Source organism: Penaeus chinensis, chromosome 27 (assembly GCF_019202785.1).
Source record: "Penaeus chinensis breed Huanghai No. 1 chromosome 27, ASM1920278v2, whole genome shotgun sequence".
Lineage (NCBI taxonomy): Eukaryota > Metazoa > Arthropoda > Malacostraca > Decapoda > Penaeidae > Penaeus > Penaeus chinensis.
This window is the reverse complement of record NC_061845.1, coordinates 13932584-13947216: the sequence shown is the minus strand read 5'-3', so window position 1 is coordinate 13947216 and position 14633 is coordinate 13932584. Positions and strand designations below refer to the sequence as shown.

General features: G+C 41.6%; 1 protein-coding gene across 1 annotated transcript in view; it reads right to left on the bottom strand.

The window, feature by feature from the left end:
- Positions 1-635: 635 nt before the first annotated feature.
- LOC125039793 (adhesion G protein-coupled receptor L3-like) overlaps positions 636-14633 on the bottom strand; it is a 47541-nt gene continuing 33543 nt past the window's right edge. The window contains exons 2-21 of the mRNA XM_047634066.1: positions 13180-13796; positions 12791-12939; positions 12149-12320; positions 11347-11549; positions 10989-11205; positions 10523-10726; positions 9432-9574; positions 8717-8915; positions 7831-7962; positions 7400-7508; positions 7033-7261; positions 6405-6566; positions 6054-6157; positions 5432-5643; positions 4817-5051; positions 4215-4377; positions 3746-3823; positions 3198-3377; positions 2957-3022; positions 636-1307 (exon numbers count right to left, since the gene is read on the bottom strand). Of these exons, the coding sequence (XP_047490022.1) occupies positions 1263-1307; positions 2957-3022; positions 3198-3377; positions 3746-3823; positions 4215-4377; positions 4817-5051; positions 5432-5643; positions 6054-6157; positions 6405-6566; positions 7033-7261; positions 7400-7508; positions 7831-7962; positions 8717-8915; positions 9432-9574; positions 10523-10726; positions 10989-11205; positions 11347-11549; positions 12149-12320; positions 12791-12939; positions 13180-13192 (3015 nt within the window). The 5' untranslated portion in view covers positions 13193-13796 and the 3' untranslated portion in view covers positions 636-1262. The remainder of the gene's footprint in view (positions 1308-2956; positions 3023-3197; positions 3378-3745; positions 3824-4214; positions 4378-4816; positions 5052-5431; positions 5644-6053; positions 6158-6404; positions 6567-7032; positions 7262-7399; positions 7509-7830; positions 7963-8716; positions 8916-9431; positions 9575-10522; positions 10727-10988; positions 11206-11346; positions 11550-12148; positions 12321-12790; positions 12940-13179; positions 13797-14633) is intronic.

Sequence of the window (14633 nt, the reverse complement as noted above, 5' to 3'; positions counted from 1 at the left end):
CTGATATCGATTATTCCCGCTTTTTTTTCTCGCTAAGGCCTAATGCCTTTTTCTGTTATTAGTACAACAGTACTAATAACAGAGATAAATTTATTATTAATAATGCTGATAATATCAAATATCAAATGTAATAATGTAATATGCAAATGTAATATACTTGAAAGTAATAATGACACTATATTTTCTAACCTTATTCAAATTAGCATTTCAATTTCAATTATCATGTATCTGTTTTATCATCAGCGGATAACGATAAAATATTCGCAACGGAACTGCCACCAGAGTTCACTTTGCTGTTGCCTCTGTCTCACTACAATTAATATTTTACATTTAACATTTAACACTAACTAGTTTCTGCACTATGAGCTTATTCCAAGTGTCCTTCAACTGTCTGTATATTCTTAAATGTTTATTCCTTTCTTTTGTTTCTTAAGTTTGCTTGAGTATCACTTTTTGAGAAACAAGTGTAGAATTCGGCATGGGGACATTATATACGGCTAAATAATTCTAAGATCTCTTTGTATAGAAAGTTACTAGTAAGAGCAAACATGATTGTTTGAATCTAGGTAATCAGACGCATAATTGCAGACTATATTTTGTAAATCATAAACTACTTGGTAATTAAAGCAACTGAAGACTGCTGAACACATTTTATTCCACACACAAATAAAACAACAAAAAATAATTGTCTAGCAACTACCATAACACTGCTGAACATGAGGATTAAACATGTTTTTGCACTCATGACAACCTCCTTGTGCTGTCTGCCCCTCTGAAGAAATGCTCTTCGAGACAGCAAAGGAGGCTGTAGGGTTAAACACACAAGCAAGAATGCACACAATTGGATATGGAACGTTAACGCTGACTGTTAATTTTCGGACTGTTATGCTGGTGTACTTCAGAGGACGTCCATCTCTAAAGTAGATCAGCAAATTCTACAAAATGAAGTGATCGTGACTATTTTTTTTTCAGTTAAAATGAAATTACTTAAGGATCGAAATAAAAATATATATGAAAGCAAAAGAATGTGGAACATGAGTCAACGATAACATGGCGCAAAGATTTTAAACCTTTTTTTATTTCTGTAATATTTCATAACCCTCTTCTTACCCCTTCATGATGATGATCTAGTGCAGCTGGTGCTAAATACTTCCATTATATATTTTTTCTTATTTCATGCTATTACATTTACACACAAAGGTTCTTTAAGCCATTTCCTGGTTTCGAGATCGTTACGTTTTAATGAAGCGGTTGTCTTCGTTTTAGGTTGTGGCCGAGGACGTGCGGGATCCGGGCCTCCCAGCGACCTGCAGGAACGGCGGAGTCTTACTTTTTATAATTTAGATGTATGGCCATATCAAAACAATTGTTATATTAGGCCAGATAAAATAATTGTTATATTAGGCCAGATAAAATAATTGTTATATTAGGCCAGATAAAATAGCTATTGGATTATTAGGCCGTGTGAAAAAAATAATTGGTAACCATCCTCGCCCGCTCTAGAATAAGCCTCTCGCCTGCCATTTCTTAATTAAAATTAAAAAGATCTGTTAAAACTGCATAAGAAAAAAAAAAAAAAGGATGTGTTTTTTTGTTAACTGACTGAGCGATTTGGAAATCAAGCTCTTACATCGAAACAAACACACACAAAGTTCCGAGAAAGGTGAAGATGTTAACCAATTTTTTTTTCTATACAACGTAAGACTGGCAAGACATTTTTTTTCCAATGTTAATTTTGAAAATTTGTTATCAATAATGTTCTCCTTTTCTTTATGGAACACTGTTCAGTCCACTCTCTTTATATGCTTAACTTTAGCACGGACATTCGGACAGCCACAAGCAACGGTCTTAACCAAAAGTAGCCAAATGAAACGGAGAAACGCTCTGTAATACCCAGTATGTTATTCATTCAGCGTTGGAATTCCGTTATGTAGCAGAAAATTCTTCCACTCTTCACATCCGAATTTGGTATATCGTTAACCAACAACAAAAATACTGCTAGATTGCTACAATATAGCCCCCCCCCCCCCCATTTTTTATGTGTATGCAGTATATCGTATGTCTCTTCCCTAGATGAAAGAATTAGAGAAACGGAGCACACACCGAACACGTGAAGCAGTCTAATGAATTACTATTAAAATGGTCAGTAGGTTCGGGTGAGTATTATCAAGAGAGACAAGTTTATAAATGGTGTGTTTATGGAAGAAGGATCTATTTTACTGGTATCTGTGGTGTGTTACTGATGACATCGATTTTTTTTTTTTTTTTTTTTTTGAGGTGGAGGGGGTAAAAACATGTAAAAACAGGAAGGAGTGGCAGAATGCTGAAGCTTTTAGCAAGATGACTCTCTAGATCTCTACTCAGAGGTTTTGTTTTTATATTACGAATTGAAATGATGGGTTCTTCAGTCTGGTGTAAAGGCGAGGGTTCCCAGCTTTACAAATTCGCAATAAGAATTCTTTACGTTCCCTCATTCTTTATTTATTTTCTCTTTTACTTCTTACACGTATCTTCTTAACCGCCAATGCATAGCGGATATGAAATGAAACAGACTCATAGTGGAAAGAGAACAAAAGTCGTGACGTTTCGATCTAAGCCAGCTTTCCTCGACAGACGGAGTAAAGACCGAAAAGGATGACCCAGTCGGTTTTCCTTCGTCTGATGAGAAATCCCTGGTGGCCCCGAAACGACTTTCTTGCAGTTGTGGCTTTGTTTATTCCATATATGTGATGACGTACCTTTTTTTTTTGTTACTTTTTTTAAATACTCATGTAAATATATCTGTATCTATCTATCTATACCTATCTATAAATATGTATATATACATATGTGTATATATACACATATATATCGGAAATCTCAACAAGATGTGCTGAAATCCAGAATGGATTGAATTCAGTTATCCAACGGATCTCCTTGCAAATAAGTATTGATAGTGGCATGAAACAACACTCACCTGGCCCCGCGACGCAGGCCGAGACGGGAAGTCGGACGCGGAGGTCGCAGGCCGGTTCATGTCGACCTGGTCAAGGGCGGCTCATGTTAGAAATTTCATACACCTACATGTAGGTGTGTGTAATTATAACTCAAAACAAAAACAATTAACAATAAAATATATAAGTCATATATCATTAACGGTGAACGTAAACATTGGCAAACACAGCCGCAACGACCAAAGTGAGGAACAAGGGACCCACCCCCGAGGGGCTGACGGGCGAGGCTCTCCCGCTGGAGGGGCGGCTGGAGGGGCGGCTTGAGGGGCGGCTGGAGGGGCGGCTGGAGGCCTTGCTGCGCTGGTCCTCGGGCGAGCCCAGCCGCTCCTTCTCGTCGTCGCCGGGTTTCGAGCCGCCGAACTCGTAGCCGAGCAGCATCTTCCGCTGCGGGCGAGGGAGGCGGCGCCGGGGGTTAGATCGTGAACAGACTCGGGTTATGTGTGTGGATATGTAGTATTTATATATCTATTGTATAATACACACATGCATACAGCATTTGTGCACACACATGAAAATATATACTATGTATACACACACACACACACACACACACGCACATACAGTATATATACACATGTATATATATCATTATATATATATAATCATAAAATTTCTCTCTCTCTCTCTCTCTCTCTCTCTCTCTCTCTCTCTCTCTCTCTCTCTCTATATATATATATATATATATATATATACACACATACACAAAACACAAACACACACACATGCTCCAAGGCGAAAATAAGAAAACCAACCCTGGATTTGGCCTGACCGAGCACGACCATCCGCCACCGCTTGGAGCCCATCCCGATGAAGAGAAGGATGATGAGGCCCTGTATAAAAAAGAAAATATCTTTAGTCTTCTTCTTTATGGTTTGCGAAGTTCTAGCTTCGCCCGGGCCTTATCTCTAGTAACTGCTGCAAAATACTTCCATGATACCGTTTATTGTATATAGATTCGTATGCGGACATACATACGAATAACATAATAGTGCGAATAGTTATGTTAATGCTTGTTCTGATAATAATGATATTGCTGATCATAATAATAATGACATTGCTAATCATAATAACGGTGATGGATAATAATGATACTGAAAATGATGATGATGGTGATAATAAAAATAATGATAATAATAGTAATAAGGATGAAAACAATAACAATAATAATAGTGATATTGATAACAGTAACAGCAACAAGAACAACAGCACTCATGAACGTACCATCCACGAGTTAAGAACTTGAAATATAGGATAGAAATCTGGCTCTCTAAAGTTGAAGCGGATATAGGTGAGAAGGCCGAAAGTCCAGATGAGGTCGAAGAAGAGCATGACGAGGGAAGCCCCACGGCAGAAGGTTCCGTAGTCGTCGATTAGATTATCTTTTCTGTAGTGTGGAAGAGGTGGTAAGAAAGCGAAATGAATTATTATTTTTCTTTCTTTGTTTTTCTCTCTCTCTTTTTGTTCAAGGTGTGGAGGATTAGTTGTGATAAAAGTGGTTTGAGTTGATGAATTTCTTGGATAAGGTCATTGCTGGGATAAGATTTTTTTGTTTTTGTTTTGTACTTTTCGTTCAGTCTTTGGATTTTTGATATTATATGGAATAAATAGATACAATGGCCTTTCGATTATCCCCTTGCCCCTTATCATATAGGTGGCAGGAAAGGAAGAAAGGGTGGGAATAAGATTTGGACCGCAGACTGTTACCTAACCGTTTACAGTTCTCAACCACATTATCTACTGGCTCCTTATTTAAAACCACAACGCCTCTTGCAACCAAATTCCTCCTGGCCATCTTCCCATTTTCCCCTGCCGTTCCTTCTTACCTAAGTGCCGGTGTGGCAAGATTGCAGAGGACGATGGTGCCGAAGAAGAAGGAGCAGAAGACGAAGAGCATCTGCGGCGCGAAGAACACGTACTTCGGTGTGTTCTCCCACGCGATGAAGCAGCGGGGGTCGTCGCCGAGGTCGTGCAGGAACAGCAGATACGAAAGACCCATTGATATGAGCGGGATGCCCCAACACATGAACCAATAGGCACGCAATCGACCTCCGACGACGCCTGGTGAGTGTAAAAGGAGTAGAAAGGATGAGTCTCAATTTCTTCGCTGTAGGAAGGATCACTTTTTTTTCAAGAACTATATTCAAATAGTCTGGAATAAGTTAATGCGTAAATGTGTGTATTTGTATGTGTGTGTGTGTTTGTTTGTGTTTGTTTGTTTGTATGTGTGTGGAAACCGTCTCTGCCTGTCCATTTGTCCATTAAAGTCTAAAGAGCGGATAAAGATGTCAATGTTAGCCTTTTGCATATGGTTTAAATCTTAATGACAGGATTTTAAAAATCTATTCATTAATCTATCCACCCATCATTATTTTTTCTCTATCTATCCATCCATCTATCTGCCTACGTGTACGCGTGCGTCTGCACTTGCGCGCACCCACCTGACGTAATGGCCTTGAAGCACGCGTGGCCCAAGGCCGCTATCCACGCCCCAGCAGCGAGGTAAAACACGTGCAGGAGGGTTCCCAAGGCAGTGCACGCGTGGCGATCGTCTCTCACCGCGTGGATATCTGTGATTAGCATGCAGATGGAGCCGAGGAGGACTGCGATGGACAGGTTCATGCCCATGAGGTGGAACTGCTCCTTCAAGTCACTGAAAAAAGGTGTTCCGTTATTCAGTTGTTCAGTGGTTGGTGGTGACTGGCTGTCCGAATGACTTTGCTGTACTTCGGCTTCTTATTACTAGCTTGTCAGTTCTTAGATAATTATCATAACCAGCTCGTCTCTTATCGAATAATCATCGTCACCAGTCTGTCAGTTTTCATATGATTATCAGTACCAATCCATCAAAATTAGACTATCATTGCTAATATGTCAACCTATTATGAGTCATAATCGACCCTATCAAATACATCCTTTCTTAGTAAAAAAAAAAAAAAAAAAAAATGCACCTGTTATCATCTAAATAACGCAAAAAATAAATAACAACGAAGGCGAATGAATGAGGAGCACGACAAACAAAAGATTAAAGTGTTATCATACGAAAGAACAAGGTCTACGCACCCAGAAATAGCAATGACCACGATGTAGATGATGAGGCACACGAAGGAGAGACTGTAGCCCACGTAGCGCAAGATGGTTAGCCACAATTTTTCCTCCGGCACCTCCTGTCACATGCAGGAAAAGAAAGTATGAAACGAAACGACTCTGGAATCCTTAATTACTGAGAGAGAGAGAGAGAGAGAGAGAGAGAGAGAGAGAGAGAGAGAGAGAGAGAGAGAGAGAGAGAGAGAGAGAGAGAGAGAGAGAGAGAGAGAGAGAGAAAAGAGAGTGAAAAAGCGAGAGCATAAATCATCCTAATTTATTTGCAACATATATATATATATATCTTCCCCTGACACAATCCTCCCTGACCTTCGGCTCGATTTTCTCAGCCAGAATGGAGAAAGTGCCGAAGTGGTCGCAGGCACAGAGAGTGTGTTCGTCAGTGGTCTTCAGGAGGGAGCAGCCGGTCGTGTCCCAGGAACCGAAGTCACCGATTTCATCGTTCCACCAAACGCAGTACCTTTGTTTGGTCTGAGCAGCGCAGAAAAAAGGGTAATCAATTATGCTACGACTACTGTAATGGACGTAATTTAGATGATTATGGAAAATGGTTTATTCATTCCTTTAATAATAGTAAGAATTTTCAAATCGTATATTGAGCCTCATTATGACTGTAGTGGTGACACTTATTGTATCTGTAGATTCCGCTACAACTGCCACTACTGATAATCATAGTGATCACAACTTTGGTACAAACGAAGACAATATTTAAATCGTTGTGGATATTGCGGTCAAGATTTAAGACTAGAATAACGAGGATCACGATATGATAGTCATACTAACGATAGTGAAGAGAAATTATAATAACGATAAAAAAGAATAATATCAGTTGCATGTGCATCGACTTGCACGCGAACCACATGTATTTCCTTGTACTTGCATTAAGCCATTACTAACCTATTTTTCCATAATCATTACTAAACCTTATTCACCTCACCTCCGTTTGCTTTTCGTCCGAGTGGAAGCTTAATTGTCGCAGAGAAAATTCTTTGATGTTGTGTTCCAGCTTGTAGCGCACTGGCGTGTCCTTCAGCTTGTCGGGGTCAGGTTTGCAGTCGGGCGCCGACGGGTCGATGAGGCCGTCGGAGTTTCGGACGAGGTCGACGGTGATGTGGATGTCGATGACGCGGGAGTCGATTATGTTGTGCTCCCGCGGGTGGAGGGTCCTGCGGGGGCGTCAGGGGAGAACGCGAAATTGTGATGAACGTGAAATGAAGGAAAACACACACACACACACACACACACACATATATGTATGCACGCTTGTTCAACAATCGCCGGAGCAAGAAGCGATGGCTACTCACGCCGGGTTGACCTTCATGGGCACCACGTCGTCGTAGGTATCGAAGAGTTGCATCGTAATACTCACGGGCCGCTCTCCGCATCGCTCGTCCGCAAACAAGTCCGTTGGAACTGTCGGAAGAAGATTTACATCAAGTCCTGTCTTCTGAATCACCCTCGTTGGAATGTAGAAGCGAAGTGACTACAGCTATCCCCTATCCGGCGTCAGGAAAGGAAAAACTGGCAACTCACCTTAGAATCTAGAGAATATCGATTCGACGAAACTCTTTTGACTCAGAATAATTAGGTAATATAGACAGCAATTTTTATTAGAAAAAAGAAAAAAAGAAAAAAAGAAATATTAAATCGGGATGAGTTTCCAGTTGTATTGTTTTCAAATAGGAGACACTATACAATACAGTTCATGTGTGTTCAAAGGCGTCGCCAGACTTACCCACAGCTCGATCGTAAGGCAAGTCCCACTCGTCCATGTGAGGTTTGATATTGGGGTGCTTGTAATTCGGCGTTTCAAAATATTTTCCTTTCTTGGCCAAATCGTCGGGCATCATCTTCACTACTTGCACCACTAGAAATATAAAAAAGCAATGATAAAGTAGAAGTAGTAATTAGTTTCAGTAGTGATGATACGCAATAATACAGGCTTTCAGTGAGCGGGAATGTGATGGATAGCTATTGACTGATGCCCAAAGAATGCTTTCAGTTCAATTAGCAGAAAAAAAACTGGATAATACATTAAGTGTGCCAACTTTATTAGAAATAGAAGGAGGGAGGCCAAGATTATGTAAGTTGAAGGGAACTCAGGATTGGTTTATTTGGAGGACATTTTGATTGCTATTATAACAGTAGTAATGTCTGTATCAGTAATACCCGATAAATTTCTCTCCAGCTAGTAATAATAATGATAATGATTGTTATGGTGACAATAATAGCGTTGATAAAAATGATAGTAATAATATTCATAGCAATACTATTAATGCTAACACTGATACGCATACTACTACTAAAGATAAAAAAATATGATGATATGATAATAACAATAATAATCATGAGAATGATAACAATGATGATAATAATGATAATATTCATGATAATGATATTTAACAATGGTAATGACAATGATTAAATAACAATAATAAAAATAAATAGGAGAACAATAATAATAACAAGATTCCCGAAATAAACTTCCATCATTCCAAGATTAAAAAAAAAAAAAAAAAAAAAAAAACGAAACAAAGTAAATGCAACGAAAAAAGGAGAGTTGAAAAGAAATAGAATCGAAAGATAAGATTGGAAAGGCGCTGAACACGAAATCCCCTCACTGATGTTGTCCGTGGTCTTGGCGAAGTCAATGGTGTCCGACTCGTTGCTGAAGCTGAGCTCCCTGGCCATGGTGGTGAGCCAGTTCCCTAGGTTCTCGACCAGCTCAGAGGACCCCGGCTCGTCCTTCTTGCTCTGGAGACCTCGCCACTTCGGGAACGAATCCTTCCCCAGCAGGTTACTGGCCACGTCGAGGAGGCTCTGGACGGAAAAAGGAAGAGTTGGTTTGTTGCAGCAACAACTTGATAATAACAACAGGATTTGTGATTACGTGCTTGCTCTTGGGGAGCCATCGCGGGTGCCAACATAAATTCTTCTAGGGAACTCGGATTAAGAGATAACCAACATAAGTCCAGAGGACATCATCAATCCATATATACACAGATGCATGTACACACACACACACACACACACACACACACACACACACACACACACACACACACACACACACACACACACACACACACACACACACACACACACACACACGCACACATATGTATATATATATACATATATATATGTGTGTGTGTGTGTGTATGTGTGTGTGTGTGTGTATGTATATATATATGTAAATGAATACATATATATATATATATATATATATATATTCTCGAAATTATTAAGATATCACAATTTGCCTGAAATTGGTATCAAGCAATTAAGTGGAGTATGCTGATAGAAGACAGCCCGAGGTGGGCCTGTGACGCTTACCATAGCGGACTTGAATCCGGAATAAGGCATGTCTGGGTTGATGTTGTCCAGGTTCGTCATGGTTTTCATGATGTTCCTCATGGTCGTAATCTGCTTCACACCCGCTGCCTCCGCCGCGGTCTGCACGCTCTGGGTCGTTGCGGCTGCGGAGGAAGAAGGGACGGTGAGGACGAAGGAAGGAGGAGGAGGAAGAAGGGAGGGTGAGGACGAAGGAAGGAGGAGGAGGAAGAAGGGAGGGTGAGAACGAAGGAAGGAGGAGAAGGAAGAAGGGAGGGTGAGGACGAAGGAAGGAGGAGGAGGACGAAGGAAGGAGGAGGAAGAAGGGAGGGTGAGGACGAAGGAAGGAGAAGGAAGAAAGAAAGATGAAGAAGAAGAAAGGAGCACAAAGAAAGGAAGAAGAGGAAAGAAGGGGTGAGGACGGAGGAAAAAAGGGAAGAGGAGGAAAGAAGTAAAGAAAAAAATTGAAAGATAGGAGAGAACAAAGGACAGAGAAGGACGAAGAAGGAGCAAGGGGGAAGGAAGATGAGGAGGAACAAAGGGTGAGGACGAAGGAAGGAGCAGGAAGGGGTGATGAGGCGGAAGAATGGAAGAGGAGGACGAAGGAAAAGGCAGGACGAAGAAAGGGTGGGGAAGGGCCAAAGGGAAAGGAAGGGAAGGAAAGAGTATAACAAAGTCAATATGAAAACAAGCGGAAAAGGAGAGAAAGACGGAGGGAAAAGGGCAAAGGGGAAAATAGACGATGTCAAAAGGTGGACAAAAGAAGAAGGCGAAGGCAAAAAAAGAAGAAGAGGAAAATATAATAGAGGCAAGCGACAGATTAGGTGAGAGGGACAGACGGGTAAGAACAAAATATAAAGCCAAAAATAGAAGAGAAATGTAGTCAACAATTCAGCTTTTGAGATTTTGGCGGTTGCTTAGTTCTGTGAATAATATCTGATTCGCTATAAGTCATATGAATTTAGTTTAATGGCAAGCAACAGATGAAATAAGTTTCAGAAGATTAAAAAAAGAGAAAAAGGAGGACTATTGAGGCCCAAGCCCATGGGAAGCAGCGAACGAGCATCGAGCTTGAAGCATGTCATCTTCCACACCTGTTGGGCTTCCGGCTGTTGGACCTGAAGACGAGGAGGTGGCGGCAGCCTCCGTCGGGGTCGCCGTCGTGGGATCCACGTTCTCCGTCGAGGTCATCTTGCTCAGGATGTTGATAGCAAAAGCCATCTGGGCGGGGTCCTTCAGCTCAACCTGGGTCAGCATGCTCTGGAACTTCTCGGGCTCGATGTCAGAGAAGTTAGCCTCTGGGTCGGCAGAAACAAAGAAGATTGTAGAGGTCTTTCTCCTTTCGATGTGTCTAAATTTGCATGCACACATACACACAAATGTGTATATATATACATATATATATATATATATATATATATATATATATATATACATATATATAAGGGGAAACACATTAAAATAGACAGATATAACCATACAATGTATATTTAGCCACAAACTTCGACCCTGCCCCTCGTCGTGCTTTGGAGTGCGAGCGGCCCGCGCCTTCCTCCTCACCGTATCCACCGAAGAAGAACAGCGTCTCGTTGTCCGGGAGCTTCCTTGTCCAAGTGGCGAGCTCGTCGTACTCCGCGTCGTTGAAGCCTCTGTATAGTTGGTTGTCGGCGTCCTTGTGGCAGCCAAGCATCATCTCCGTCGGGTCCAGGGGCTGCTTGGCTGGCGCGGAGGACTCGCTGTCCACCTGGTGGCCCACCTTCATCAAGTTCACGAACATCTGCAGGGAGAAGCGGCAGCTCAGTCAGGAAAACCCTCTTTGGTGCTAGCTTAGTCTTCCTTTACGTTCCTTTACTATTGCTGTTAACTTCATCAGAGCCAAAGCACAAGCCGCTTTAACTCCACCTTCCCCTTTACTCACCTCCAGGCCACCGGTCTTCTCGTCGAGTGTGCCGTCGTCAGCGCCAGGCTGCTCCCACCGGATGGCGATGTTGCTCCAGGTGTTGTTCTGCAGCGGCCCCGCCACCTTCAGCTCCCAGTACTCGTCGCCCGTGGACACCACCGCCACCAAGTACAGGCCGTCGTGGTAGATGGCGATCCCTGGGTGGCCCGCGCTGTCGCCACCTGAGGCACGCGGAGGGGTTTGTTATCGTACTGTGCTTACCACAGGGATCTTAGTTATTACTTTGTGAATGAGTGTGTTGTTAGTGTGTGTGTGTGTGTGTGTGTGTGTGTGTGTGTGTGTGTGTGTGTGTGTGTGTGTGTGTGTGTGTGTTTGTGTGTTTGTGTGTGTGTATGTGTGTGCGCGCACGTATGTGTGTGTGTGTATGTGTATGTGTGTGTGTCTGTCTCTGTATGTCTGTCTTCTTCTGTCTCTGTTTGTCTGTCTGTCTGACTATCTGTCTGTTTGTCTATCTGTTTGTCTGTCTGTCTCTGTCTCTCATACTTTCTCTTCCTCCCTTCCTCTCCTGCCCTCTCTTTCTCTGTCTGACTGTCTGTCTGTATGTCTCTCTCTCTCTCTCTCTCTCTCTCTCTCTCACCTTCTCTGTCTGTCTGTCTGTCTATCCTTCCCTCCATTCCTCTCCCTCTCTCTTTCACTCCTCCCCTCCCTCTCTCTTATCCCCTCCTTTCATTCTCCCCAGCCTCTCTCTCCCTTCTCTCTCCATCCTCCTTTCCCTCCCTCCCATTTCTTCTCCAAACTTTCACTTTTCTCTCCCTCGTACCGGTGGAAAGGACGTATTTCTTCGAAGCCAGGGCGCTGTTGTTTAAGGCCTCAAAGACCGTGGCGCTGAAGATAGGTTTCTCCCACACGCTGATACTGATGCCTTTGTCACAGTCAGTGGGGTTTCCCGAACAAGAGTCCACTGCGACGTTGTAGTCATTTTGCTTTACGCACTGAAAGAAGAAGAGGGTGAAGATAGGTAAATAGGTAGGTAGAAGTTTTGCGTGCTAACATTATTTTTGCGGTAAATATAATAAAGTTTTGAGTGTGATACAACGAGGATTTCCAGGGAGTAGGTTTTCATCGTATAATTATCTCTGAAGAATTGAAGGAAGCATGTCACTTTCAGCAGTGTCTTCAGAAAGTGTATTACATTTGTATATTGCTAAATGAAGCAGCAACCCACAACTCAATAACCTTAAAAACACTTCGAGGTAGATATATGAATAGAAAAGAAAGATATCTAAAGCTAAAGAAAGGTATATGATATATCGGAAAATACTATGTGATTTGTTTTTTTAAATCACATAAAACCTTCTAATGTAATACACAGCACACATAACTCGAAATAAAACAGCAAGCAACATTTCAACCATATCTTTTCCCTTTTCAAACCACCAATCCTATGTAGCCTTCCATTCACCTGCTCCTTGTCACTGCTGACGCTGATTGCCTGTCCGAAGCCGAAGGGCCCCGCCGTCACCTCGTAGTTGTCCGCGACGCCGTTCACATCCGTCATGGTCTTGTGAATCGTACCCCAGTAGTAGTCCGTGGTCGCTGGGTACGAGACGTCTGCGCAGCACATGGCGGGGAGAAAGGTGTATATAGCAGAGTAAAGAATAGAGAGATAAAAAAAAGATTGCGCTTGATTAACTCATCAGTTTCAGTGCAGTTCCTTTATGTAATCCTTGAACTAACTTTTACTCTGGAGCATGTGAATATGTGATGTTATTTTATATTTTCATACAATTACACACACACACACACACACACACACACATACATGAATACACACACACACGGGCCACGTACCGTAGGGCGGCATGGTGGGCAGCACGATCGGCGCGGTGGTCGTCGTAGGTCCCGTTGTCTCTGTAACTGTTTTTCACCAAAACAAAAGCCCAGAAGGAAAAATACCCAAAAAGAGAAAAGAATCGTGAGGGAACATTCTTCATGGTTGATTCGATTCATGACTGAGAGATGTTTAGAGAACGGGATGTTCTCTGATGAGCGAAGATGAATAAGAGAGATGATTAGAGATCGTAAGAGGAAAGGATTGGTTGGGAAAGAGGAAGAGGGACCGCAATCAATCGACATAATTCTCACACACACACACATATAAAGTTGTCTTTCTTGGCACAGAGAAAAACACTATTTCGGCAATGACTCCGGACGATAAAAAAAAAGATAATCTTAAATCTACTGTTAGCCATATTTTCTAAATTCTGTTCTGATATCTTAAGACTTTTATCATCAGGAGCCTGCCACCACTGGTCCCTCAGGAACAGCGTTTACAATAGAATCATAAGGCTTCTTGTCTCCCAGGTGCAGGCTCGCAGGGAAGTCCCGCCTCGGTGCAGGGGAGGAGGGGAAGAGTCCGAGGCCGAGTGTGTCCCCCGCCTCCCTCGTTCCTGGTAGTCTCCCAAGACCTATAACACGGGTAAATGGAAATAAATATAATATCCTAAATAGGCAGCAAGAATATATTCGGAGCTAAGGGAATGATTGCTATTAATTTTCCATACTCCACTTAATATGCATTGAAAAAAAATCCTATTGCGATTTGCTCTGACTCTCTATTATTTTATCTATTTATCTATCTATCCTTAGCCGATATACTCGACATCTTATCATAAAAATGGCTGTTTATTTTACCATTTTATGGCGTTAGGAATCTCAACTTCAGGTTATACTTAATTATTTCCGGGTTCGCCTTTACCTGTCGCTATCTCATATGAAAATACCAATCAAAATTAATGGAAAATCAAATTATACAGTATATAGCATCATAAGAGATGTCCTTAATTAGATGGTTCTTATTAAGGACAGAAGTCTCTCTCCGCCCCCACTTCTCTTCTCTCTCTCTCTCTCTTTCTTTGTTGTTTACAGTATAAAGAAATATATTTTAAATTGGGCTAATGCGGTTATAAGCCGATATGTTTGACTGGTTTAGATACTATAATGTTTTTCATATTCATATTTTTTGTCAAAATTGTTGATAAAATTAGTACTTAATGGCCACGAAATCGAAAGTAAAACCAAAAGGACTAGGCAGATGTTTAAGTCATTTGGCCATCTTGGATATTTATGCATTAATACGCTAAAGTGTTTTATTTTGTTTTGAATGCTTGACTTGTCATGGAATTAGCTTTATAATGTTTTTAGTTTTTATCTGTTTTGTGCATGTGTGTATTCAACACACGCGTATTATGGAGAGAAAAAATACACAGATAGAAATAGATACATGTAGAGATAGATAGAGATAG